Here is an 18,096-nt window from a genome sequence, read left to right as displayed (position 1 = left end):
ACCTCCGCCGCACGCCCATTGGCTGGAGCCCGTCACGTGAGCTATGACGCCCAATCGCGGGCGCCCCCTGGAATGGGGAATAACCGCCAGCCCCCCCCCCGCCGGCCAGGCCCCGGGCCCCCCCTTCCTCCGGCCCTCATCATGGGGGGGGCAAAGGGAGGGGGGTCATTCCTTGCCGCCAGGTCTTTCTTTTCCAGTTCATAGTTGTTGGGGCCACGCTCGCAATCTCGCCCCCCCCTGGGTGGGTGGGGGGGGGCTGCTCGCGAGTCCTTCTTCGCTGTCACTGCCCCTGCTCTTCTCCCTTCTCTCAGTCCTGGGAGTTTGGGATCTGATGTGACCTCAGGATCCTTCTCTCTGCAGTGGATCCCAGGGCCCCCCTTCTAGCAGAGCCTGCATGGGTGCACCCCCTGTGCACTGGTGCATTCTAGAGTGAGCATCCCACACCCTGCAGCCAGGGATGGATGGATGGATGGAGCTCCCCAGCCAGGTGTGAGCTAGGTGAGGCATCTCCTGGGGGATGGGGGGGCGGCCCAGCTGCAGACAGTGCCCAAGGCGGAAGTGCTCTGACCCCTGACCCTCTGCACTTCCCTAGCCCAGCCCTGTCAATCCAGTGGCCCTGATGCTGTGCAGTGTGTTTCCCTGATGCTGTGCAGCATGTTTCCCTGATGCTGTGCAGCATGTTTCCCTGATGCTGTGCAGTGTGTTTCCCTGATGCTGTGCAGCGTGTTTCCCTGATGCTGTGCAGCGTTTCCCTGATGCTGTGCAGTGTGTTTCCCTGATGCTGTGCAGCGTGTTTCCCTGATGCTGTGCAGCGTGTTTCCCTGATGCTTTGCAGCGTGTTTCCCTGATGCTGTGCAGTGTGTTTCCCTGATGCTGTGCAGTGTGTTTTCCTGATGCTGTGCAGTGTGTTTTCCTGATGCTGTGCAGTGTGTTGTTTCCCTGATGCTGTGCAGTGTGTTTCCCTGATGCTGTGCAGTGTGTTTTCCTGATGCTGTGCAGTGTGTTGTTTCCCTGATGCTTTGCAGCGTGTTTCCCTGATGCTGTGCAGTGTGTTTCCCTGATGCTGTGCAGTGTGTTTTCCTGATGCTGTGCAGTGTGTTGTTTCCCTGATGCTTTGCAGCGTGTTTCCCTGATGCTGTGCAGTGTGTTTCCCTGATGCTGTGCAGTGTGTTTTCCTGATGCTGTGCAGTGTGTTGTTTCCCTGATGCTGTGCAGTGTGTTTCCCTGATGCTGTGCAGTGTGTTTTCCTGATGCTGTGCAGTGTGTTGTTTCCCTGATGCTGTGCAGCGTGTTTCCCTGATGCTGTGCAGCGTGTTTCCCTGATGCTGTGCAGCATGTTTCCCTGATGCTGTGCAGCGTGTTTCCCTGATGCTGTGCAGCGTGTTTCCCTGATGCTGTGCAGTGTGTTTCCCTGATGCTGTGCAGCGTGTTGTTTCCCTGATGCTGTGCAGCGTGTTTCCCTGATGCTGTGCAGCGTGTTTCCCTGATGCTGTGCAGCATGTTTCCCTGATGCTGTGCAGCGTGTTTCCCTGATGCTGTGCAGCGTGTTTCCTTGATGCTGTGCAGCGTGTTTCCCTGATGCTGGTGCAGCATGTTTCCCTGATGCTGTGCATTGTGTTGTTTCCCTGATGCTGTGCAGTGTGTTTCCCTGATGCTGTGCAATGTGTTTCCCTGATGCTGTGCAGTGTGTTGTTTCCCTGATGCTGATGCATAGAGCTCAATAGGAATGGGGAGGATGCTAACAACGTTGTTAGCATCCTGGGCCCTCATTACAACACCGGTGCTAAACCATGGCGCTATTAGCACCATGGTTGGTGCCGGTGTTGTAACGAGTCCGCCATGGTGGAATGGGGAAATACCGCCCCATTCCAAGGTTGGCGGGGTGGTATTTCCCCATTTCACCATGGCCCTTCCCCATTCCCATTTTCGGCCCATAGGGCTCAATGTGACTGGGGAAGGCGCTAAGTACGGTACCACAAATTGCGGTATCATAATTAGCACCAAGGTCCCTTTGCGACACCCTACTTTAAAGGCTGGTAAAACCAGCCGTTAAGGTCGGGTCACGCAAAGGGACCTCGTAATCAGGCGTTAAGGGTTTAACGGCACCGACACCTTTTACGGCGCCGTTAAACCCTTAAAGCCAGGGTCGTAATGACCCCCCTGGTCTGCTAGCGGGACCCACTAATGACTCATGGTTTTACCGGGTGTCCTTAGCGGGTCCAGCAAGCAGACCTCGTAATGAGGCGGTAGGGGGTTAACGACACCGGCAGCTATACCAGCGCCGTTAACCCCCTACCGCCTGGGTCCTAATGAGGCCCATTATCTTGCATATATTTGCTGTTCTCTGATAGGCTTTTATATCTTTAGCTGCACCTTGGTCACCGCCACTTGCTCCTGTGACTTGCAAATGCAAATTCCTCTTTGCCATTTTTATAGAGCACTGGGAACCCAGTAGTCCACATCCATGGTTTATACAGATTGGCACTGATGCAATCACGTGTCACTGTAATACATACAACTGGTACCCGAGGAGTACGGGGACAGACCTGATACTTGGACCTGAAGTCCTCAGGTGGAGGGGAACTAGCTGAACCAGTTGTTTTCATATTTTGGAGCTATATAATAATAGGACATGAGGATTATAATGGTTTGTGTTTTACCCTTTGGTGTACAGGTGCATTTGTATACTTTTCAGTTTCCTTTTCTGATTTGTTATGGTGAATATCTCTTGTTTTATTGATTCTGTTCACATATGTTTTGTATTTCAGCCAATTTAGTCAGCGACAACAAAGTGTTTTGATATGACCTCATGTCACGTAGACCAAGCAGAAACATGTGTGCAGTTCATGAAGCCACAGGGGTTTTGTGGAAATGCTCTCCACCTGTATCTTTATTCAGAAAGCACGAGGTTCCCAGTCTCCCATGTAATATGCGTGTTAGTACCTTTCTGTACAGGTTATGAGATGAGCCTGTATCTATTTAGAAAGCACAAGGTTCCGAGTCTCCCATTTAATATGCTTGTTAGTACCTTTCTATACAGGTTATGAGATGAGCCTGTATCTATTCAGAAAGCACAAGGTTCCCAGTCTCCCATGTAATATGCTTGTTAGTACCTTTCTGTACTGGTCATGAGATGAACCTGTATCTATTCAGAAAGCACAAGGTCCCCAGTCTCCCATGTAATATGCTTGTTAGTATCTTTCTATACTGGTCATGAGATGAACCTGCATCTATTCAGAAAGCACAAGGTTCCCAGTCTCCCATGTAGTATGCTTGTTAGTACCTTTCTGTACTGGTCATGAGATGAACCTGTATCTATTCAGAAAGCACAAGGTTCCCAGTCTCCCATGTAATATGCGTGTTAGTACCTTTCTGTACAGGTTATGAGATGAGCCTGTATCTATTTAGAAAGCACAAGGTTCCGAGTCTCCCATTTAATATGCTTGTTAGTACCTTTCTATACAGGTTATGAGATGAGCCTGTATCTATTCAGAAAGCACAAGGTTCCCAGTCTCCCATGTAATATGCTTGTTGGTAACTTTCTATACTGGCCATGAGATGAACCTGTATCTTTTCAGAAAGAACAAGGTCCCCAGTCTCCCATCTTATATGCTTGTTAGTACCTTTCTATACTGGTCATGGGATGAACCTGTATCTATTTGGAAAGCACAAGGTTCCCAGTCTCCCATGTAATAGGCTTGTTAGTACCTTTCTATACTGGTCATGAGATGAACCTGTGTCTATTCAGAAAGCACTAGGTTCCCAGTCTCCCATGTAATATGCTTGTTAGTACCTTTCTATACTGGTCATGAGATGAACCCGTGTCTATTCAGAAAGCACAAGGTTCCCCGTCTCCCATGTAATATGCTTGTTGGTAACTTTCTATACTGGCCATGAGATGAACCTGTATCTTTTCAGAAAGAACAAGGTTCCCAGTCTCCCATGCAATATGCTTGTTAGTACCTTTCTATACTGGCCATGAGATGAACCTGTATCTATTCAGAAAGCACAAGGTTCCCAGTCTCCCATGTAATATGTTTGTTAGTTTGTTGTTTGCCCATATTCCTCCAGCAGGGAGGGCAGGATTTGCAATAGACTGGAAGTTGAACATACGTGGGTCTAGATTCTAAAATGTCCTGTTTTATTTTCCTCTTTCCCTCTGATTAGGGTGTTCCAATTTTGCAAAACTTGAGAAAAGACTGATGCAAGGCTTTGAGCTATGAACTAATGAGAAGTCATCCAACAGGAAAACAGGACGCCCCACGGAGTGAATACTGAAGAGGGTCCTCACTCAGCTGTGACGAGATCGCAATACCAATGGATCAAGTGAAGACCGACGCAGTAGAGGAAGGTTCTGCAAGGGAGTTTGGCAGTGCGGTGGAGAAAGGTTCTGCCAGGGAGTTTGAGGACTTCATGGATGGTAAGAGCATTGAAGCAGAAAGGCAACCATCGATGGGTCATTGCCAGGACTCGGTGAACCAGCTGGAGGTTAAAGAAGAGGAACATTATAACCCAGATCGGCAGCTCCCCATTGGTGTGTTCATGGTTGAAGAATTGGACAATCCTTCTGTTAGGGAGTGCCTGGATTCCAGGAGCTGGGCAAACATTGATACTGAGGAGCCTTTGGGTAAGGCACCTCAAGGCTCTCCAGTCCTGATGAAGACGGAAGAGTGGGAGGGTCCATCTGCGCAGCTTTGCCCGGTCCCCATTCACCCTGTGAAAGTGGAAGCAGTGGACGGGCTGTCTGCCAGAGATTCTCAAGAGCCTGGATCTCAGGTGAAGATTGAAGGAGGGGAGAAAACGTCTGGAGCAAAACCTCAGCACTTACAGAAATGGGATCAGTTGGAAGATACACGCCCATTTTCCACAGGTGAGAAGTGAAGACTCATAACTTGAGTATTAGTCTATCTCTGCATAAAGCGTGATAAGATAAGGTTTTGGGTTGGGTGAATGACACGAGTCTGTATGCTGTACCCCCTTGTTTTTTGCTTTTGTCTTTTGTAGTCTATTGTTTGCTTTATGACTGTACCCACGCTACGTGGTGGCCATTGGCTGCATGGCTACATCGAGACCAACCTCCACCTGTTGGCTGGTTAATTTTAGGATAAAGATAGTGCTTTTCTATGTAGACCTCTGCACATTTGTCTATACGTTAACTGTACCCTCCTATTTGGCAATAATTCGCTATTGCACACTGTTTAGTGAGTAACAAGTAATTTAGTTTTAATTCAGTTGTTTACAGTTGTTTCACATTACTTTCACATCAACAAGACATTTATGGACTTTTTTGGTACTGCTCGATGCAAGATATTGGCTTTTAAATCGTTTATTAGTAAGCTTCTTCACATCTTCTTGAAGAAACACGATTGATGCTCTCATGGTTTGGAGCCTAGAGTCAGTACAGATTTGCGTTTGATTGGGGAGTTGAGGTCCCTGACATTCAGAGTCAACAGTTTAAGCCTGGGAGTATCACACCCCAACATCTGGAGCAATAACAGCTTCTGCGCCCCCTCCATCTGACACTAACTCTACCCCCAAGACAATGCACCAGCCGTTGGAAAAGGGGAACGGAAAACACTAGGGAATTGGGGAAAGCTAATAGGAGAAAAAACAAATCCCAAAAGTAACAGAATTTAAGAGCTAGCTTTGGGAGGATCTGTCCTGAGTAACCCCTCCATTTTATCACCAACATTACGGGGAGCAATCTTGAATGGCCCGAACCCGTCCCCCAAGCAAAAGCTAGCCTGCGTATAATGTCAATAGTCCTCCCTACCCCATAGATCCATTCTGGAGCAACCATCAATTTTGTTTAACAGGAGTAACCTGAAATCCAAAGATCAGAGTTTGAACGGGGTTCAGGTGGGTGCCCCTGTTGGGGGCTCCAGTTCTCGTTTCCACTGACCCTCTTGTGTTGATGTTCCCTTCTTGGGCCTTCTCCCACATCCATCGTTGGCTCCGGGCCTGTTGATCTCTCCCCATCAGTTTCTCAGCTTCGGCCTCTGAGGTTATGCTGTGTTGCTGATTCTCGAATGCTATTATGAGCTTGCAAAGGTGCCCAATCTGACGTTGTATTCTCTGAGATGTGATGTAACCACATTCAGCCTCTGTCTCTTAGCCAGTGTCATCTGAGAGAGGTCCTGGAATAAATGGATATTTGCCTCGTGGAAGGTTTTTGGACCAAGTGTCAACAACATTATTTCTTCTTTCACTTGAAAAAAGTGTACCCTCATCAGAACATCTGGGATGAGGCATCTGTTCTTTCGGAACGTGTTATATACCCGATGGGTGCTGTCCAGGACCAGCTCGGCATCTTGCGGTAACTTCAGGATCTGGCGAAAGAGAGACTGAACATATGACTCTAAACTCGGTCTTAGGTTTGTGTCGGTATACCCCTTAGACGCACATTGTTTCTGCACGACCGTTTCACTGCTTCTGCCTCTTTAGTAATCGGGGTTTCCATCTGTTTCTCCAGGGCATCAATCCACCTTGCCGTCATGGCTTGATAACATAACGTGCTTTCCACCTCATCTAAATGCCTCTCCACAGCCGAAAATATGCCCTCAAGCTCTGCGATTGATTTGGCCAGGCTGTCTGTGCTACCTATAGCGTCCTCTTTGAGCTCTTTCAGGAGAAGCCTTGTCTTATTTCGTGGCTAGGTCCTCACCGTCTTCTGATGGCGGTCTGTGTGCACCATCGTCTCAGCTCCCTGCGGGTGTTTCAGAGCCATTTCCTGCACCTGTCAGAGCACCTTGATGTCGCTACTCTTAAATTTCTTTGTGGTCTTGTACATGTCCCCAGTCATGGCCAGAGCAGCACCCCAGAACAAATCCAAGTAAGGCAAGGGTCGTGATCCGAGATGAGGTTGGAAGGACTTTAGTAGGTGGGTCAACCTATTATGAGGAAAAGGGTGACCTCCTCCCAGTAACCCATGCTGAGACAGGCCAGCTCGTCTGACGGTGCTCACTCACAAATCTCACCGGCCTGAGAAGAATTATTGGGTCCAGGTGGGTGGTTTCCCCCCTTGCGGGGTGTCAACCAAGGTAGTGTCAGGGTTGCAGACCTGGGGCCTTTGCTGTAGACTATCAGGAATGGCTGTAGATCCGGTGGTGAAGCAGGGCTGTGTGGCCCTCAGATTTCACACCTCAAAATTCAGTCGGTGTGGGTGAGGTCCTCCTCACTAGTCCACAGGTGTGTATACACTGGGTCCCCATGTATGAGAGGCCTCGGGAATTCCGGCTTGCTGTCCGGAGGTGCGCTGCTGAAACAGGAACTTCAAGACTGCTCCAATGGCCCCCAGGGCTTTCCTCAAAGTCTCAGCGCACGGACGGGCGATCTCTGCGCCCCTTATCCCACATCAGAGACCACCTCCAGGCACCGGCCCACAGCCTCTCAACACCGCCCAGGAGCCGGGAAGAATTGTATCTGCTCTCAGTTCATGTACACCATCTTGAGCTTCACCTCCCTAAGTTCAGCACTGGCTGCCCTGGCTAGCACACCTTGCTCAACATCTCCTCCAACTCTTGACATTCTATGCCCCCCAAACTACCCCTATAGCCACGAGCCTCTTCCACCAAAGGACTTCACAACCTCAGTCCTCTCCTCAGCTCCACCCAAGATCCCACCCTACACCACCTATTTACTCCTCCCAACCCTTTCCTCCCACCCCCAACCGTGTCCTCCTGGGTCTCTTCACCTCCCTGCTAAAACCCCTTTTCCCCGCCAGCAGCCCACATGCCCCCTCATAGCCCACCCCCAAGAAACACCAACGTGCCGCCAACCACTTCCCCATCTCCCACCTACAGCACCACAAATGATCACCACTCTGATCTCCCTTAGGCCATCCTCCCTCCCTGTCACCCTTATACGCCACCCCCACACCACCCTTCCCTGCCATCCCTTATCAGACCCCACACCAGAAGCCACACTAGCTTTCCTGCATCCTCACTAATGCCAGATCCGTCTCAATAAACCTTATTTCCAATGAATATCCTGATATTCTATTTATCACTGAAACATGGTTCACTGATGACTACGGACCCATCTCAAAGTGCCATTTTGCGACTTTTATTCAACATAGCTAGGTCTCTTATCGGCTATCCCCTCAACTCACCGGCTGTGATGAACCACTTGGCTTTGCTTCTACCTGCAGGCAAGGATGGTACCACAGTAGCAGGCGTCTTCCCTGGTCCTGTTTATCAGCGTGTGCATGCTCTGTGTACCGTTGACATCTGTTGCAACATACTTGAGCTATTGTACGTGGTCTTATGACTCCTTCTGCAGAGGTTTCACGGGCTGCGCTCAGAAAGGGCAAGGTCGCTTCCCTCCTTGTTACCCTCTCGATTTGTGCCGTCTTTCTCCTCCTCCTGAATTGGCGTATCGCAATAGCTGTCTCGTTGTGCTGTCCGCCTTGCTTGTACTGTGCTCCACTTTTATCCCTGTGGGGAAGGTAAAGGGCCGCCAAGTGTGTTTGATTTGGGCCAATTGCCTGACTCTGCCTGACCCTTGCATTTGGACATGTCAGGTAAACGGCTCTGGTGTTAGTCCGTTGTCTTGCGTGATGCATTAAAGTGTTTGTGTGGAAAGGGGGGGCAATGTTTCCGAATGTCCTACGTGGTAGGATGGGGAAAAGATGTTGGAAGAAGGGGGATACCGCGTCTCTCCGTTGGTGTCCCACTTCCACACCCGAGGACCCCCCATCCAGGTGATTCTCCCTCACTGGTCCACCCCCAGGAAAAGGATCCAATAGTGATGGCCGTGTCCTGGCTACCTGGAGGACAGGCCCTGTGGACCAGTAAGCGTGACACCTTCAGGTTTCTCACATCATACAAAATAGGCCCCGCTGATTAGGAGGACTATCCATCCTCCACAAGCAACACCTCTCAGTCATATCTGCTGAGAATCTACCCCGTAACACAGAATGCAAATCACTACTAGTCAAGATCTGCCTCCTCCCTCCCTCACCCACAGCATCCTATGCTTATATAGGCCTCCCAGCGATTACAGGAACTTCTCCCTCAGCGACTCTCTCCCTCACCCACAGCTTCCTACTCGTATATAGGTCTCCCAGCGATTACAGGAACTCCGCCGACTCCCTCCCTCACCCACAGTTTCCAACTGGTAAATAGGCCTCCCAGCGATTACAGGAACTCTGCCGACTACCTCCCTCACCCACAGCTTCCTACTCGTAAATAGGCCTCCCATCGATTACCGTAACTTCTCCCTCGTGACTCTCTCCCTCACCCGGAGCTTCCTACTCGTATATAGGCCTCCCAGCGATTACAGGAACTTCTCCCTCAGCGACTCTCTCCCTCACCCGCAGCTTCTTACTCGTATATAGGCCTCCAAGCGATTACAGGAACTTTGCCTACCCCCCTCCATCACCCACAGCTTCCTACTCGTATATAGGCCTCCCAGCGATTACAGGGACTCCGCCTCCTCCCTCCCTCACCCACAGCTTCCTACTCGTATATAGGCCTCCCAGCGATTACAGGAACTCTGCCTCCTACCTCACCCACAGCTTCCTACTCGTATATAGGCCTCCCAGTGATTAAAGGAACTCCGCCTCCTCCCTCCCTCACCCACAGCTTCCTACTCGTATATAGGCGTCCCAGCGATTATAGGAACTTCTCCTTCTCCCTCCCTCACCCACCGCTTCCTACTCGTATATAGGCCTCCCAGCGATTACAGGAACTTCGCCTCCTCCTCCCTCACCCGACGCTTCCTACTCGTATATAGGCCTCTCATCGATTACAGGAACTTCGCCTCCTCCCTCACCCACAGCTTCCTACTCGTATATAGGACTCCCAGCTATTACAGGAACTTTGCCTCCTCCCTCCCTCACCCGACCCTTCCTACTTGTGTATAGGCCTCCCAGCGATTACAAGAACTCGCCTCCTCCCTCCCTCACCCGATGCTTCCTACTCGTATATAGGCCTCCCAGCGAGTACAGGAACTTCGCCTCCTCCCTCCCTCACCCACAGCTTCCTACTCGTATATAGGCCTCCCATCGATTACAGGAACTTCGCCTCCTCCCTCACCCAGAGCTTCCTACTCATAAATAGGCCTCCCACTGATTACAGGAACTTTGCCGACTGCCTCAGCCACCCTAATCCTTTTTCCATCCCTCACTATATTAGGAGATTTCAACATTTGGTTTGACATCCCCACCAACCCGATGACCCATTCACTAACTGACAACTTGGAAACTCTCAACTTTACTCAGCTGCTCTCCCTCCCAACTCACACAGCAGGGCACATCAGACCAACTAACCATTCTCCCACCCGCTCACTAATCTGGATGGATTACTACGCTATATTCTTCTCCCTCGTACACCCTTCTCCCATCCCCCTCCCTGCTAATTCCTCCTCTGTCCCCATCCCTGTGGTACCCTTCGGAGTAAAGTCATCATACACCCTGTTCTGGCTTATTCCCTACTAAACTCCCTTCCAGTCCTCCCACTACCCGTCCAACCTTTTCGATCCTTGGCTCACCAGCACCCTAATCCCCCTGACACTGACCACAGGCACCTCTCAGAGATCAGGCCCCATTCTGAAGTGGTACACGCCCTCCCTCAAATCCCTTAAAACCATCAAGCATTGCCTGGAGCGAACTTGGAGGACAAACTGCACCTCTCAAAACAAAATTGCTTTTGCAAGATTATATAAGGCCTACCTGACCGAAATAAGAAAAGCCCAAAAAAACATCCATGGAAACCGTATTTCTAACTCCAAAAACCCGAGCAGGGATTACACAAAATCATCACTGAATTCTAGACCCCAAGCTACTTGACCGTCACTCACCGCACCCAAGCTTTCTGCGACACACTATCTGACTACGTTCGCAACATCGGTGTAATGGGAGGAGCACTACCTGGAGTGGGAAATTCGGTGTGTTCCGTCTTTATCCTCTCTTCTTTTTATGTCTTTTCTTATTCTTTTATCGCTTCTGGCACATGTGGGTATAGCTCCCAGGCCTATGGAGACTCAAAAGCAAAACATACACAAGAAAGCCTGTTGTGACTTTCACAACATAGCCATTGAAAGACACTGGCCCTCATTCCGAGGTTGGTGCCATGACTAGCACCAATACCGGTACCGCCACCGACTTGGTGGAATGAGGATTTACCGGTCCAGTCCGATCTTGGCGGGACCGGTAAGTCCCCATTTGAAAAGCCATTCCCATTTGAGCCCCCATAGAGCTCAATGGGAAGGGGGAAGGCGTCAATAACGGTACCGTAAATTGCGGTACGGTTATTGACCGCGGTATCCCTTTGCGGGTCCTGTCCTTAACGCCTGGCAAAACCAGGCGTTAAGGAAGGGACCCGCTAAGGGTACTCGGAATAGGGCGCAAAGGGATTACCAGCACCGGTGTCATTACCGGTGCCCGGGATCCCTTTGCGCCCAGGTTGTAATGACCCCCATTGCCTTATCCTCTCCAAACTAGCTTTGTTCCCCCCCACCTGTCTTGCTCCTGCCATAACCCTCCCTGGCCCACTTGCCCAGTCTTCCTCAAACTCCTAGTACTAATCCGGCCTTCAGACTTCCCTGGAGATCCCTGTCCCGCTACACTTCTTAAAAACATCCTTACTACAACATGTGCTGGCAATGATGCTCGGGCCATTATTGACAACTCTCTCATCTGGTGTCTTCCCGTAAGTCTTCAAAATCTCATATGTCAAACCCCTTCTAAAAAACAACCTCTCTCGACCCCCTATTTCCTTCAAACTCCAGACCCATCTTCAACACCCGCTTCATGGCTGAACTCTTTGACCTCACGGCTTACAAGCAACTCACAGAAGCCAACATGCTCCTTGACCCAGCCCAATCTGGCGTCCGACCCTTACCAAATCTGCTCTTGTGTTCATCTGGGACAGTAAAAGGACCTGCAGCATCGGATCGACGCGCGGCACTCATCCTGCTCGATCTAGCTTCCGCTTCTGACACCATTGACCACGGAATACTCATGGACAGGCTTCACACACAAGGCATCAGAGACTCCGTTCTAAAAATGGATCTCACATTCCTTTCTAATCGATCACAAATCATACTCCCTCCACCATTCACCTCCGCCCTTTGCCTGACCCGATATGGGTCCCTCTGGGAGCCTCCCTGTCACCCCTCCTCTTCAATCTCTTTCTCAGCCCTCTGCTGGCATCCATCCGCTTTCACAACCTCTCATGCTATAACTGTGCAGAGGACACCCAGATCATTTTCAAGATCCCCAAAACACCAACATTCTCCCGACTCGACCTCTCCTCCTGCCTCTCTGCAATCGACCAATGGATGACGGCCAACCACCTTCTCCTCAACCCAGGCAAAACTGAAATACTACTATGCAGCAATACCGCCCTCATCCCCCAACCAATACCCTGGCCACATGCCCTAGGAACCCCACCGGCAGTTTGCACCTCTGTAAAAAATCTGGGATGCACTATGTACTCTGAGCTATCCCTCTCCCAATACCTCAACTCTGTGTCCAGAACATGCAACTTCTGCTTATGCATCCTAAGGCATCACTCACCTCACCCTCCACCACACTGGACCAGAATTCCTCCGGGACAAGATCACTCGCTACCATCTGACCAGATCTCGTCTATCAGGCTCACCACTCCTTCTCGTAATCCCCTCCACAACTCCGCCAGAATGATGGATTCCCCTTCTCTATCCAAGCCCCCTCCATCTGGAACTCCCTTCCACTACACATCTGCCGCAGCAAACGCTACCTCTCCTTCAAAAAGGACCTAAAAAGTGTCTATTTCTAGTGGCATCCTGAAACGTGTAGTGGAAAGGAGTCCCTCCCCCATCACGACATTAACACTCTTCCAGCCACAGCCGCGTTCCTATCCAAAATCGTCACCGTGCAAGGTGTAGCATAACCCGTATTGGCTAGGCCACCTCCATTAACCTAACACAGACAGTGCAAAACTTGTCAGGGGCATGACTTGACACCCCAGGCCGTCTCGATATCACAGCGGCCCGCCTTGCAAACTGGCAACCAGAGACCACTATCCACACAACTAATTCATCCGCTGACTGCGGACAAGCTAGGCTGTTGCTAATGTTGATAATACGTTAATTGCTAGGGTATGAAATGTGTCACACTCAGTTGCATCGTTGGGGGTAGGAAATGTATTGCACTTAGATTGACTGTTGGCGCTTTCCTGTTTTCCTGTCCTTTTTCCCTACTTAAGGAGTCCTCCAGCCTTTTTTCTTTGCAGTCGGTGAGCAGGTGCAAGTGGATCTAGGTCACATTGTCTAAGCCCCACCCACCTTCTTGGCCATGCTTCTTCCTTTCGGGTCTTAACTCTTAGATCAAGGGCGTATCTCACCTGGACATCCAAAGTAAAGAAAAAGGACAATTCCTGTTTGGACCTGTTCGGACCGGCAGGACCCAGGGTTTTCCCGCTCTGTCCCCACAGGCAATACACACCATCACCAGGCAACGGCAGCGACATGGCCCCTCCTCTAAGGCATGGACTCCGCAATGCAGCAACCTCACATCAGCCTCATGCCCATTAACACCCCCTCACAATCCACAACACGGAGGTTGATGCGCGCCAATGTCCGCTCAGCTATCACCCATGCAGCAGGCCTCGCCGACCTCATCACTCCACAGGACCTTGCTGCCATCTTCATCACAGAGACCTGGCTGACACCTCCTCCACCCATATCCTAGACGTCCTTTTCCCCGACGGCTATAGCATCCAACAGAGAGACCGTACGAACAAGACCAACATAGGCCTAGCAGTCATACACAAGACCTTGTGGCCCTGCACCAGACCTGACATCAACGACATTGGCTCCTTCGAAGTCCTCTACTGCCACTTCCCTATCTCCCTGACGGACACAGTTACCTTCATCACTTCTTCAGACCACCCAAACCCAACACTGCCTTTATCAGAGACTTCACCGACCTGGCCACTACCATGTCCCTAACTCACGCAAACAACATCTTCCTAGGGGACTTCAACCTCCCAGACAACAAGGCCACCAAACCGATGAAGGAAGCTCTCCTCAGCCTTCTCAACACCCTCAGCCTCACACAGCACACGAAAGACCCAACTCATGAGAAAGGTAACATCCTTGACCTAATCCCCCACCTGTGAGGCTAAGAACCTCGGGGTCATCTTTGATTCCACACTTTCCTTCTCCGCCCACATCTCTGAAGTCTCTAAAAAGTCAAACTTCCTTCTGCACCGCCTCAGAGGTACTCTGCCTTTTCTCTCTTTCCCCCAGAAATTCACTGTCTCCCAAGCTCTGGTACTCTCTGGGTTGGACTATTGTAACAGCCTCTTTCTAAGCCTACCTGCCTCTACTCTCTGCCCTCTGCAACTAATCCAGAAAAGGACTTTAAGACTTGTCCTTGGCCTCAAGCCCAGGGATCGTATCTCTCCAGCTCTGAAATCTCTCCATTGGCTCCCAGTGGATGCGAGGATTAAACTCAAAACCATCTGCATTGTCCACAAGGCTTTCTGGGGCCTGGGTCCAAAATACCTTCAGTTATCCGTCCACAAATACCTCCCTTCTCGAGCTCTTTGCTCCTCTACCTCTAACTCCCTTAGGGTCAGTCGTTAATTCAAAGAAACGAGCTGGGGGTAGATCTCTGTCTTCGGCTCTGGGGCCTCCCTCTGGAGCAGCCTCCCTGCCACTCTAAAACTTGAGGAGAACCATCTCCGGTTCTGGAAGCACCTCAAGACCTTCCTCTTTGCTTCTGCCTTTGCCCCCCTCTCTCCTGCTGATCTGTTCTCTCTTGGCACTGTGTAACTGGCCACCCTCTGTCCTACAGGCCCAGGTTCCTGCTCACCCTGCCTTCCACACTGCCTCTGGGCAACCCTTTGCACTGGGGTCTGAATCTGTACCCATAAAGCCCCCTTTTTCTTTTTTTCTTTTTTTTTCTTCCTGCACTTATCAGACCTACCCTGTCTGCTTTAAACTCAGCACTTGCCACTTGCTGGCTGCACTACCACTTTTGTATTTTTTATTATTTATTTATTATTATTTATTCTGTTCTCCTTTTGCTCCGCACTTTCCACCTCTCCCCATCCTTGCATTTTTCCTCTCCCTCCCCATGCACTTGTGCGTTCCTAATGTCACTGTGCCTAGTAAGATCGTTGTTTTTGTTCTCCCTTGTTCCCCTCCCTTGCCTTGTCGCACTCTGAAACACTTTTGTATGAGCGCAATAGAAATAAAATATCAACCCAATTCAATTCAATCATCTCCGAACTGTCTTCCCTCCAGTTTTTGGCTTGTGGTATTGCTTGTTTTGTGAAACATTACAAAAAATGTGTGATTAGAAGAGTCGTGGAAATGTAGCAGGGCATTACTTTTCTCAATATTCACAGAAGCCAGCACCTTACAGGTCCAAACATGTCCAATAGATATCTTTTTTTCAGTCATTTTTCAAATTGTTCTGCAAAATATGGGAATTTTACCTACATAGTGAGTTCCTGTCCTGCACAAATGACCCCTTCCTAAACTTAGACTCTTGTCTACTTTTCAGAAATGTATGCCTTTCTGTCTTCCCATTCAGCTTTCCTACCCTCCTCTTCCATTCCGTCCACGCATGTCCTATTGGAAAAAAGGGAAACATCGCCTACCTCTCCCAAAACTGATGGTAATTGTTATGATGTACTTTGAAATTAGTGTAAGGAGTGTGATGTAGGCAACACTCGATATAGACGGTTATTTTATGAGGGTTCCAAGCACAGCAGTTTGTGGAGAAGGTCAAGGAGAAGCCGTGCTAGGAGTCAGTTGCTATTCATCTTAAAATAAACCTAATATTAACCTCATATTGAGTCTGTGGTTTATATCATAACATTGGCGTCGAAGATTTTAAAAGGTCAGACCCCTGGCACAGCAACAGAGCTCCACATAGCAGGGACCAGCTGCTCCGCTTTGACCTTGGCGTTAATGGGCGTTGATGCGGCCAGCGAGGGAAGGGTGTAGCTGAGGTGAGCAGCTGAAGAGCCAACAGCCAGTCGCTCTTTCAAGCGTCAATGTGGCAAGCTGTGAGAAACCGGGCACCCGCTGCGGTCAATTAGGAAGCAGAGGGAGGAGTGCCATCCGCCCTCTAAGAAGCCACTCCGCACTCCCAGGCGTTGATGTGGCCAACAGAGAAAGGTAGCACAGAGGAACCTACCCACCCACTAAGTAAGTGCTGCTCACCTGACCCCAAAGGCTGCCTGCTCCGGTGAAACGCTGTAATTAAAGTTTCCCCCGTGAGGGGCTCCCAAAGCCGATACGTGCCCCACACACGTTTCAGCATATGAGTGCAATGGGAGGCACTCAGAAGGGAGAAAGCGAATAGACAGTAAGAAATAAGGAGGTTAACAGTCTTGCATATGTGCGGGTACCACACAAACACAGAAAAATGGCAATGCCAGGAGTAACTAGCCCGCCTGTCTTGAAGGCATCCCGCTCCCTGCAAAAGTGAAATAGGCACAGCGGAAGAAAGGCTTCATACATTATATTAAGGCTGCGTGTGGGAACTCTTATTCAAATGACAGAAAACGTTCACTGTTAATGCATTTCCTGGGCTATTAGGGCCAGTGCCTATATGACACGTTACCCCCTCTAGCAAAGGAAGGTGGTGGCAATAGTGCTAATGAACTGAATAATGCAATTTAATCCCAAAACAAGTACCATCTTGGAGAGGTATGATTTTGATGTCCGGATACAAAAGCAGGAATGGACATCGCCTTTAGTGGTCGTAAAAAAATCATCAGGTGATTTGCGATTGTGCGTAGATCTGCGTGAGTTGAATACGTGTGTGTTGATTGATCGACATCCGTTACTGAATATGGGGAAATGTTGGCAATGGTTGGCCAAGGGCAAGTGTTTTCTAAATTGGACATGGCATCAGTTTACCATCAGGTTGAACTTGAGGAAGGATGCAGAAAGTTAACAGCGTTTGTAACGTATGAAGGACTGTTTCAGTTTAGAAGGATGCCCTTTGGGCTTGTGTCGGCATCTTCGGTTTCCCAGCAAATAATGGACAGACTTTTTCAAGGGATGAGAGGTGTGTTTTGTTTCCAAGATGACATGCTGGTGTGTGGTGAATCGGAAAGTTAACATGGCGGGGTAAGATTCTGGAATCTAGAGGAGTAAAATTGAGGTAGGAGAAGTGTACATTTAAGGTGAACAAAGTTGAGTATCTTGGACATGAGGTGTCGGCGCTTGGAGTGAAACCCAAGAGTAGTATGGTGAATGCTATAAAGAAGTGGAAAGACCAAAATCAAAAGGAGAATTATGCACATTTTTAGATATGATAGAATTTTACCAGAAATGTGTAAAGAGGTGGGCGCTGCTGAGCAGCAAGCAAGATGGCAGCTTGAATTTGAGCCCCGGTCGTACTGAAATCCTGTAATAAAATAAATCCTGTTGCATTCCGTTGTTTCAAAAATCACGTTGCCCGAGGCGTGTCTGCTGGATCAAGGCACCCACGACCTGAAATCCGTGCTGTTTTGTCCTGCAGGGACCAGTCTAGGACTGGTGGTGGGACACAGCGGAGTGGGGAAGAGCAGCGGCCGGTTGGCGCTTCCAAGTGCAACGGCCTGCTGACTCGTGCGGACCGTCTACAAGGACACCTTGCTGGAATATCACACGGTGAGCTGGGCGTGGGGCGGGAACCCAAATTCACATAAATACCTTCATTTATCAGATCACCCCGCTGATGCGCCCCACTGCATAAAGCTGGCTGCGTGTGTCAAAGCACACGTGCGCAACCCCTTCATAGCACCCGGCACCAGTAGCGGGCCCCCTGTCCCACTGGTGCTACAATAACATCCATATCCTCGTGGATGAATTTACTGAACCTGGCGACCCCATCTGGTGCACGGCCCGAGTCCGTGGCACACCAGTAACAATGCCTGATGAGATGCCATGCACCAGGCCCCATGACAATAGCAGGCTGGCCTGTGTGGCTCCTCCTGACACCAAGCGTGCCCTTGTGGTTCATAACAAGAGCCCCAGGGATTTCATAATGCAGACCATAAACTCTCATCAGAAAACCCAATACAACACAGGCTTGTCCTGAACTATACATCATGTGATCAGATCACATGCCAGTTCTGCAAATGATATAACAGGCTCACTCTT

The 18,096-nt window shown here is 49.8% G+C and overlaps 1 protein-coding gene across 2 annotated transcripts in view; it reads left to right on the top strand.

Annotated features, from left to right (window-relative positions):
- Positions 1-253: 253 nt before the first annotated feature.
- LOC138564304 (uncharacterized) overlaps positions 254-18,096 on the top strand; it is a 41,787-nt gene continuing 23,944 nt past the window's right edge. For both annotated transcript variants that reach the window (XM_069642899.1, XM_069642898.1), the window contains exons 1-2: positions 254-498; positions 4,168-4,870. In XM_069642899.1, the coding sequence (XP_069499000.1) occupies positions 4,318-4,870 (553 nt within the window). In that variant the 5' untranslated portion in view covers positions 254-498; positions 4,168-4,317. The remainder of the gene's footprint in view (positions 499-4,167; positions 4,871-18,096) is intronic.

The sequence above is a fragment of the Ambystoma mexicanum genome, chromosome 1p, assembly GCF_040938575.1.
Source record: "Ambystoma mexicanum isolate Mex_15411 chromosome 1p, UKY_AmexF1_1, whole genome shotgun sequence".
Taxonomy (NCBI): Eukaryota; Metazoa; Chordata; class Amphibia; order Caudata; family Ambystomatidae; genus Ambystoma; species Ambystoma mexicanum.
The sequence above is the reverse complement of the archived record's forward strand: the minus strand, read 5'-3'. Positions and strand labels throughout refer to the sequence as shown.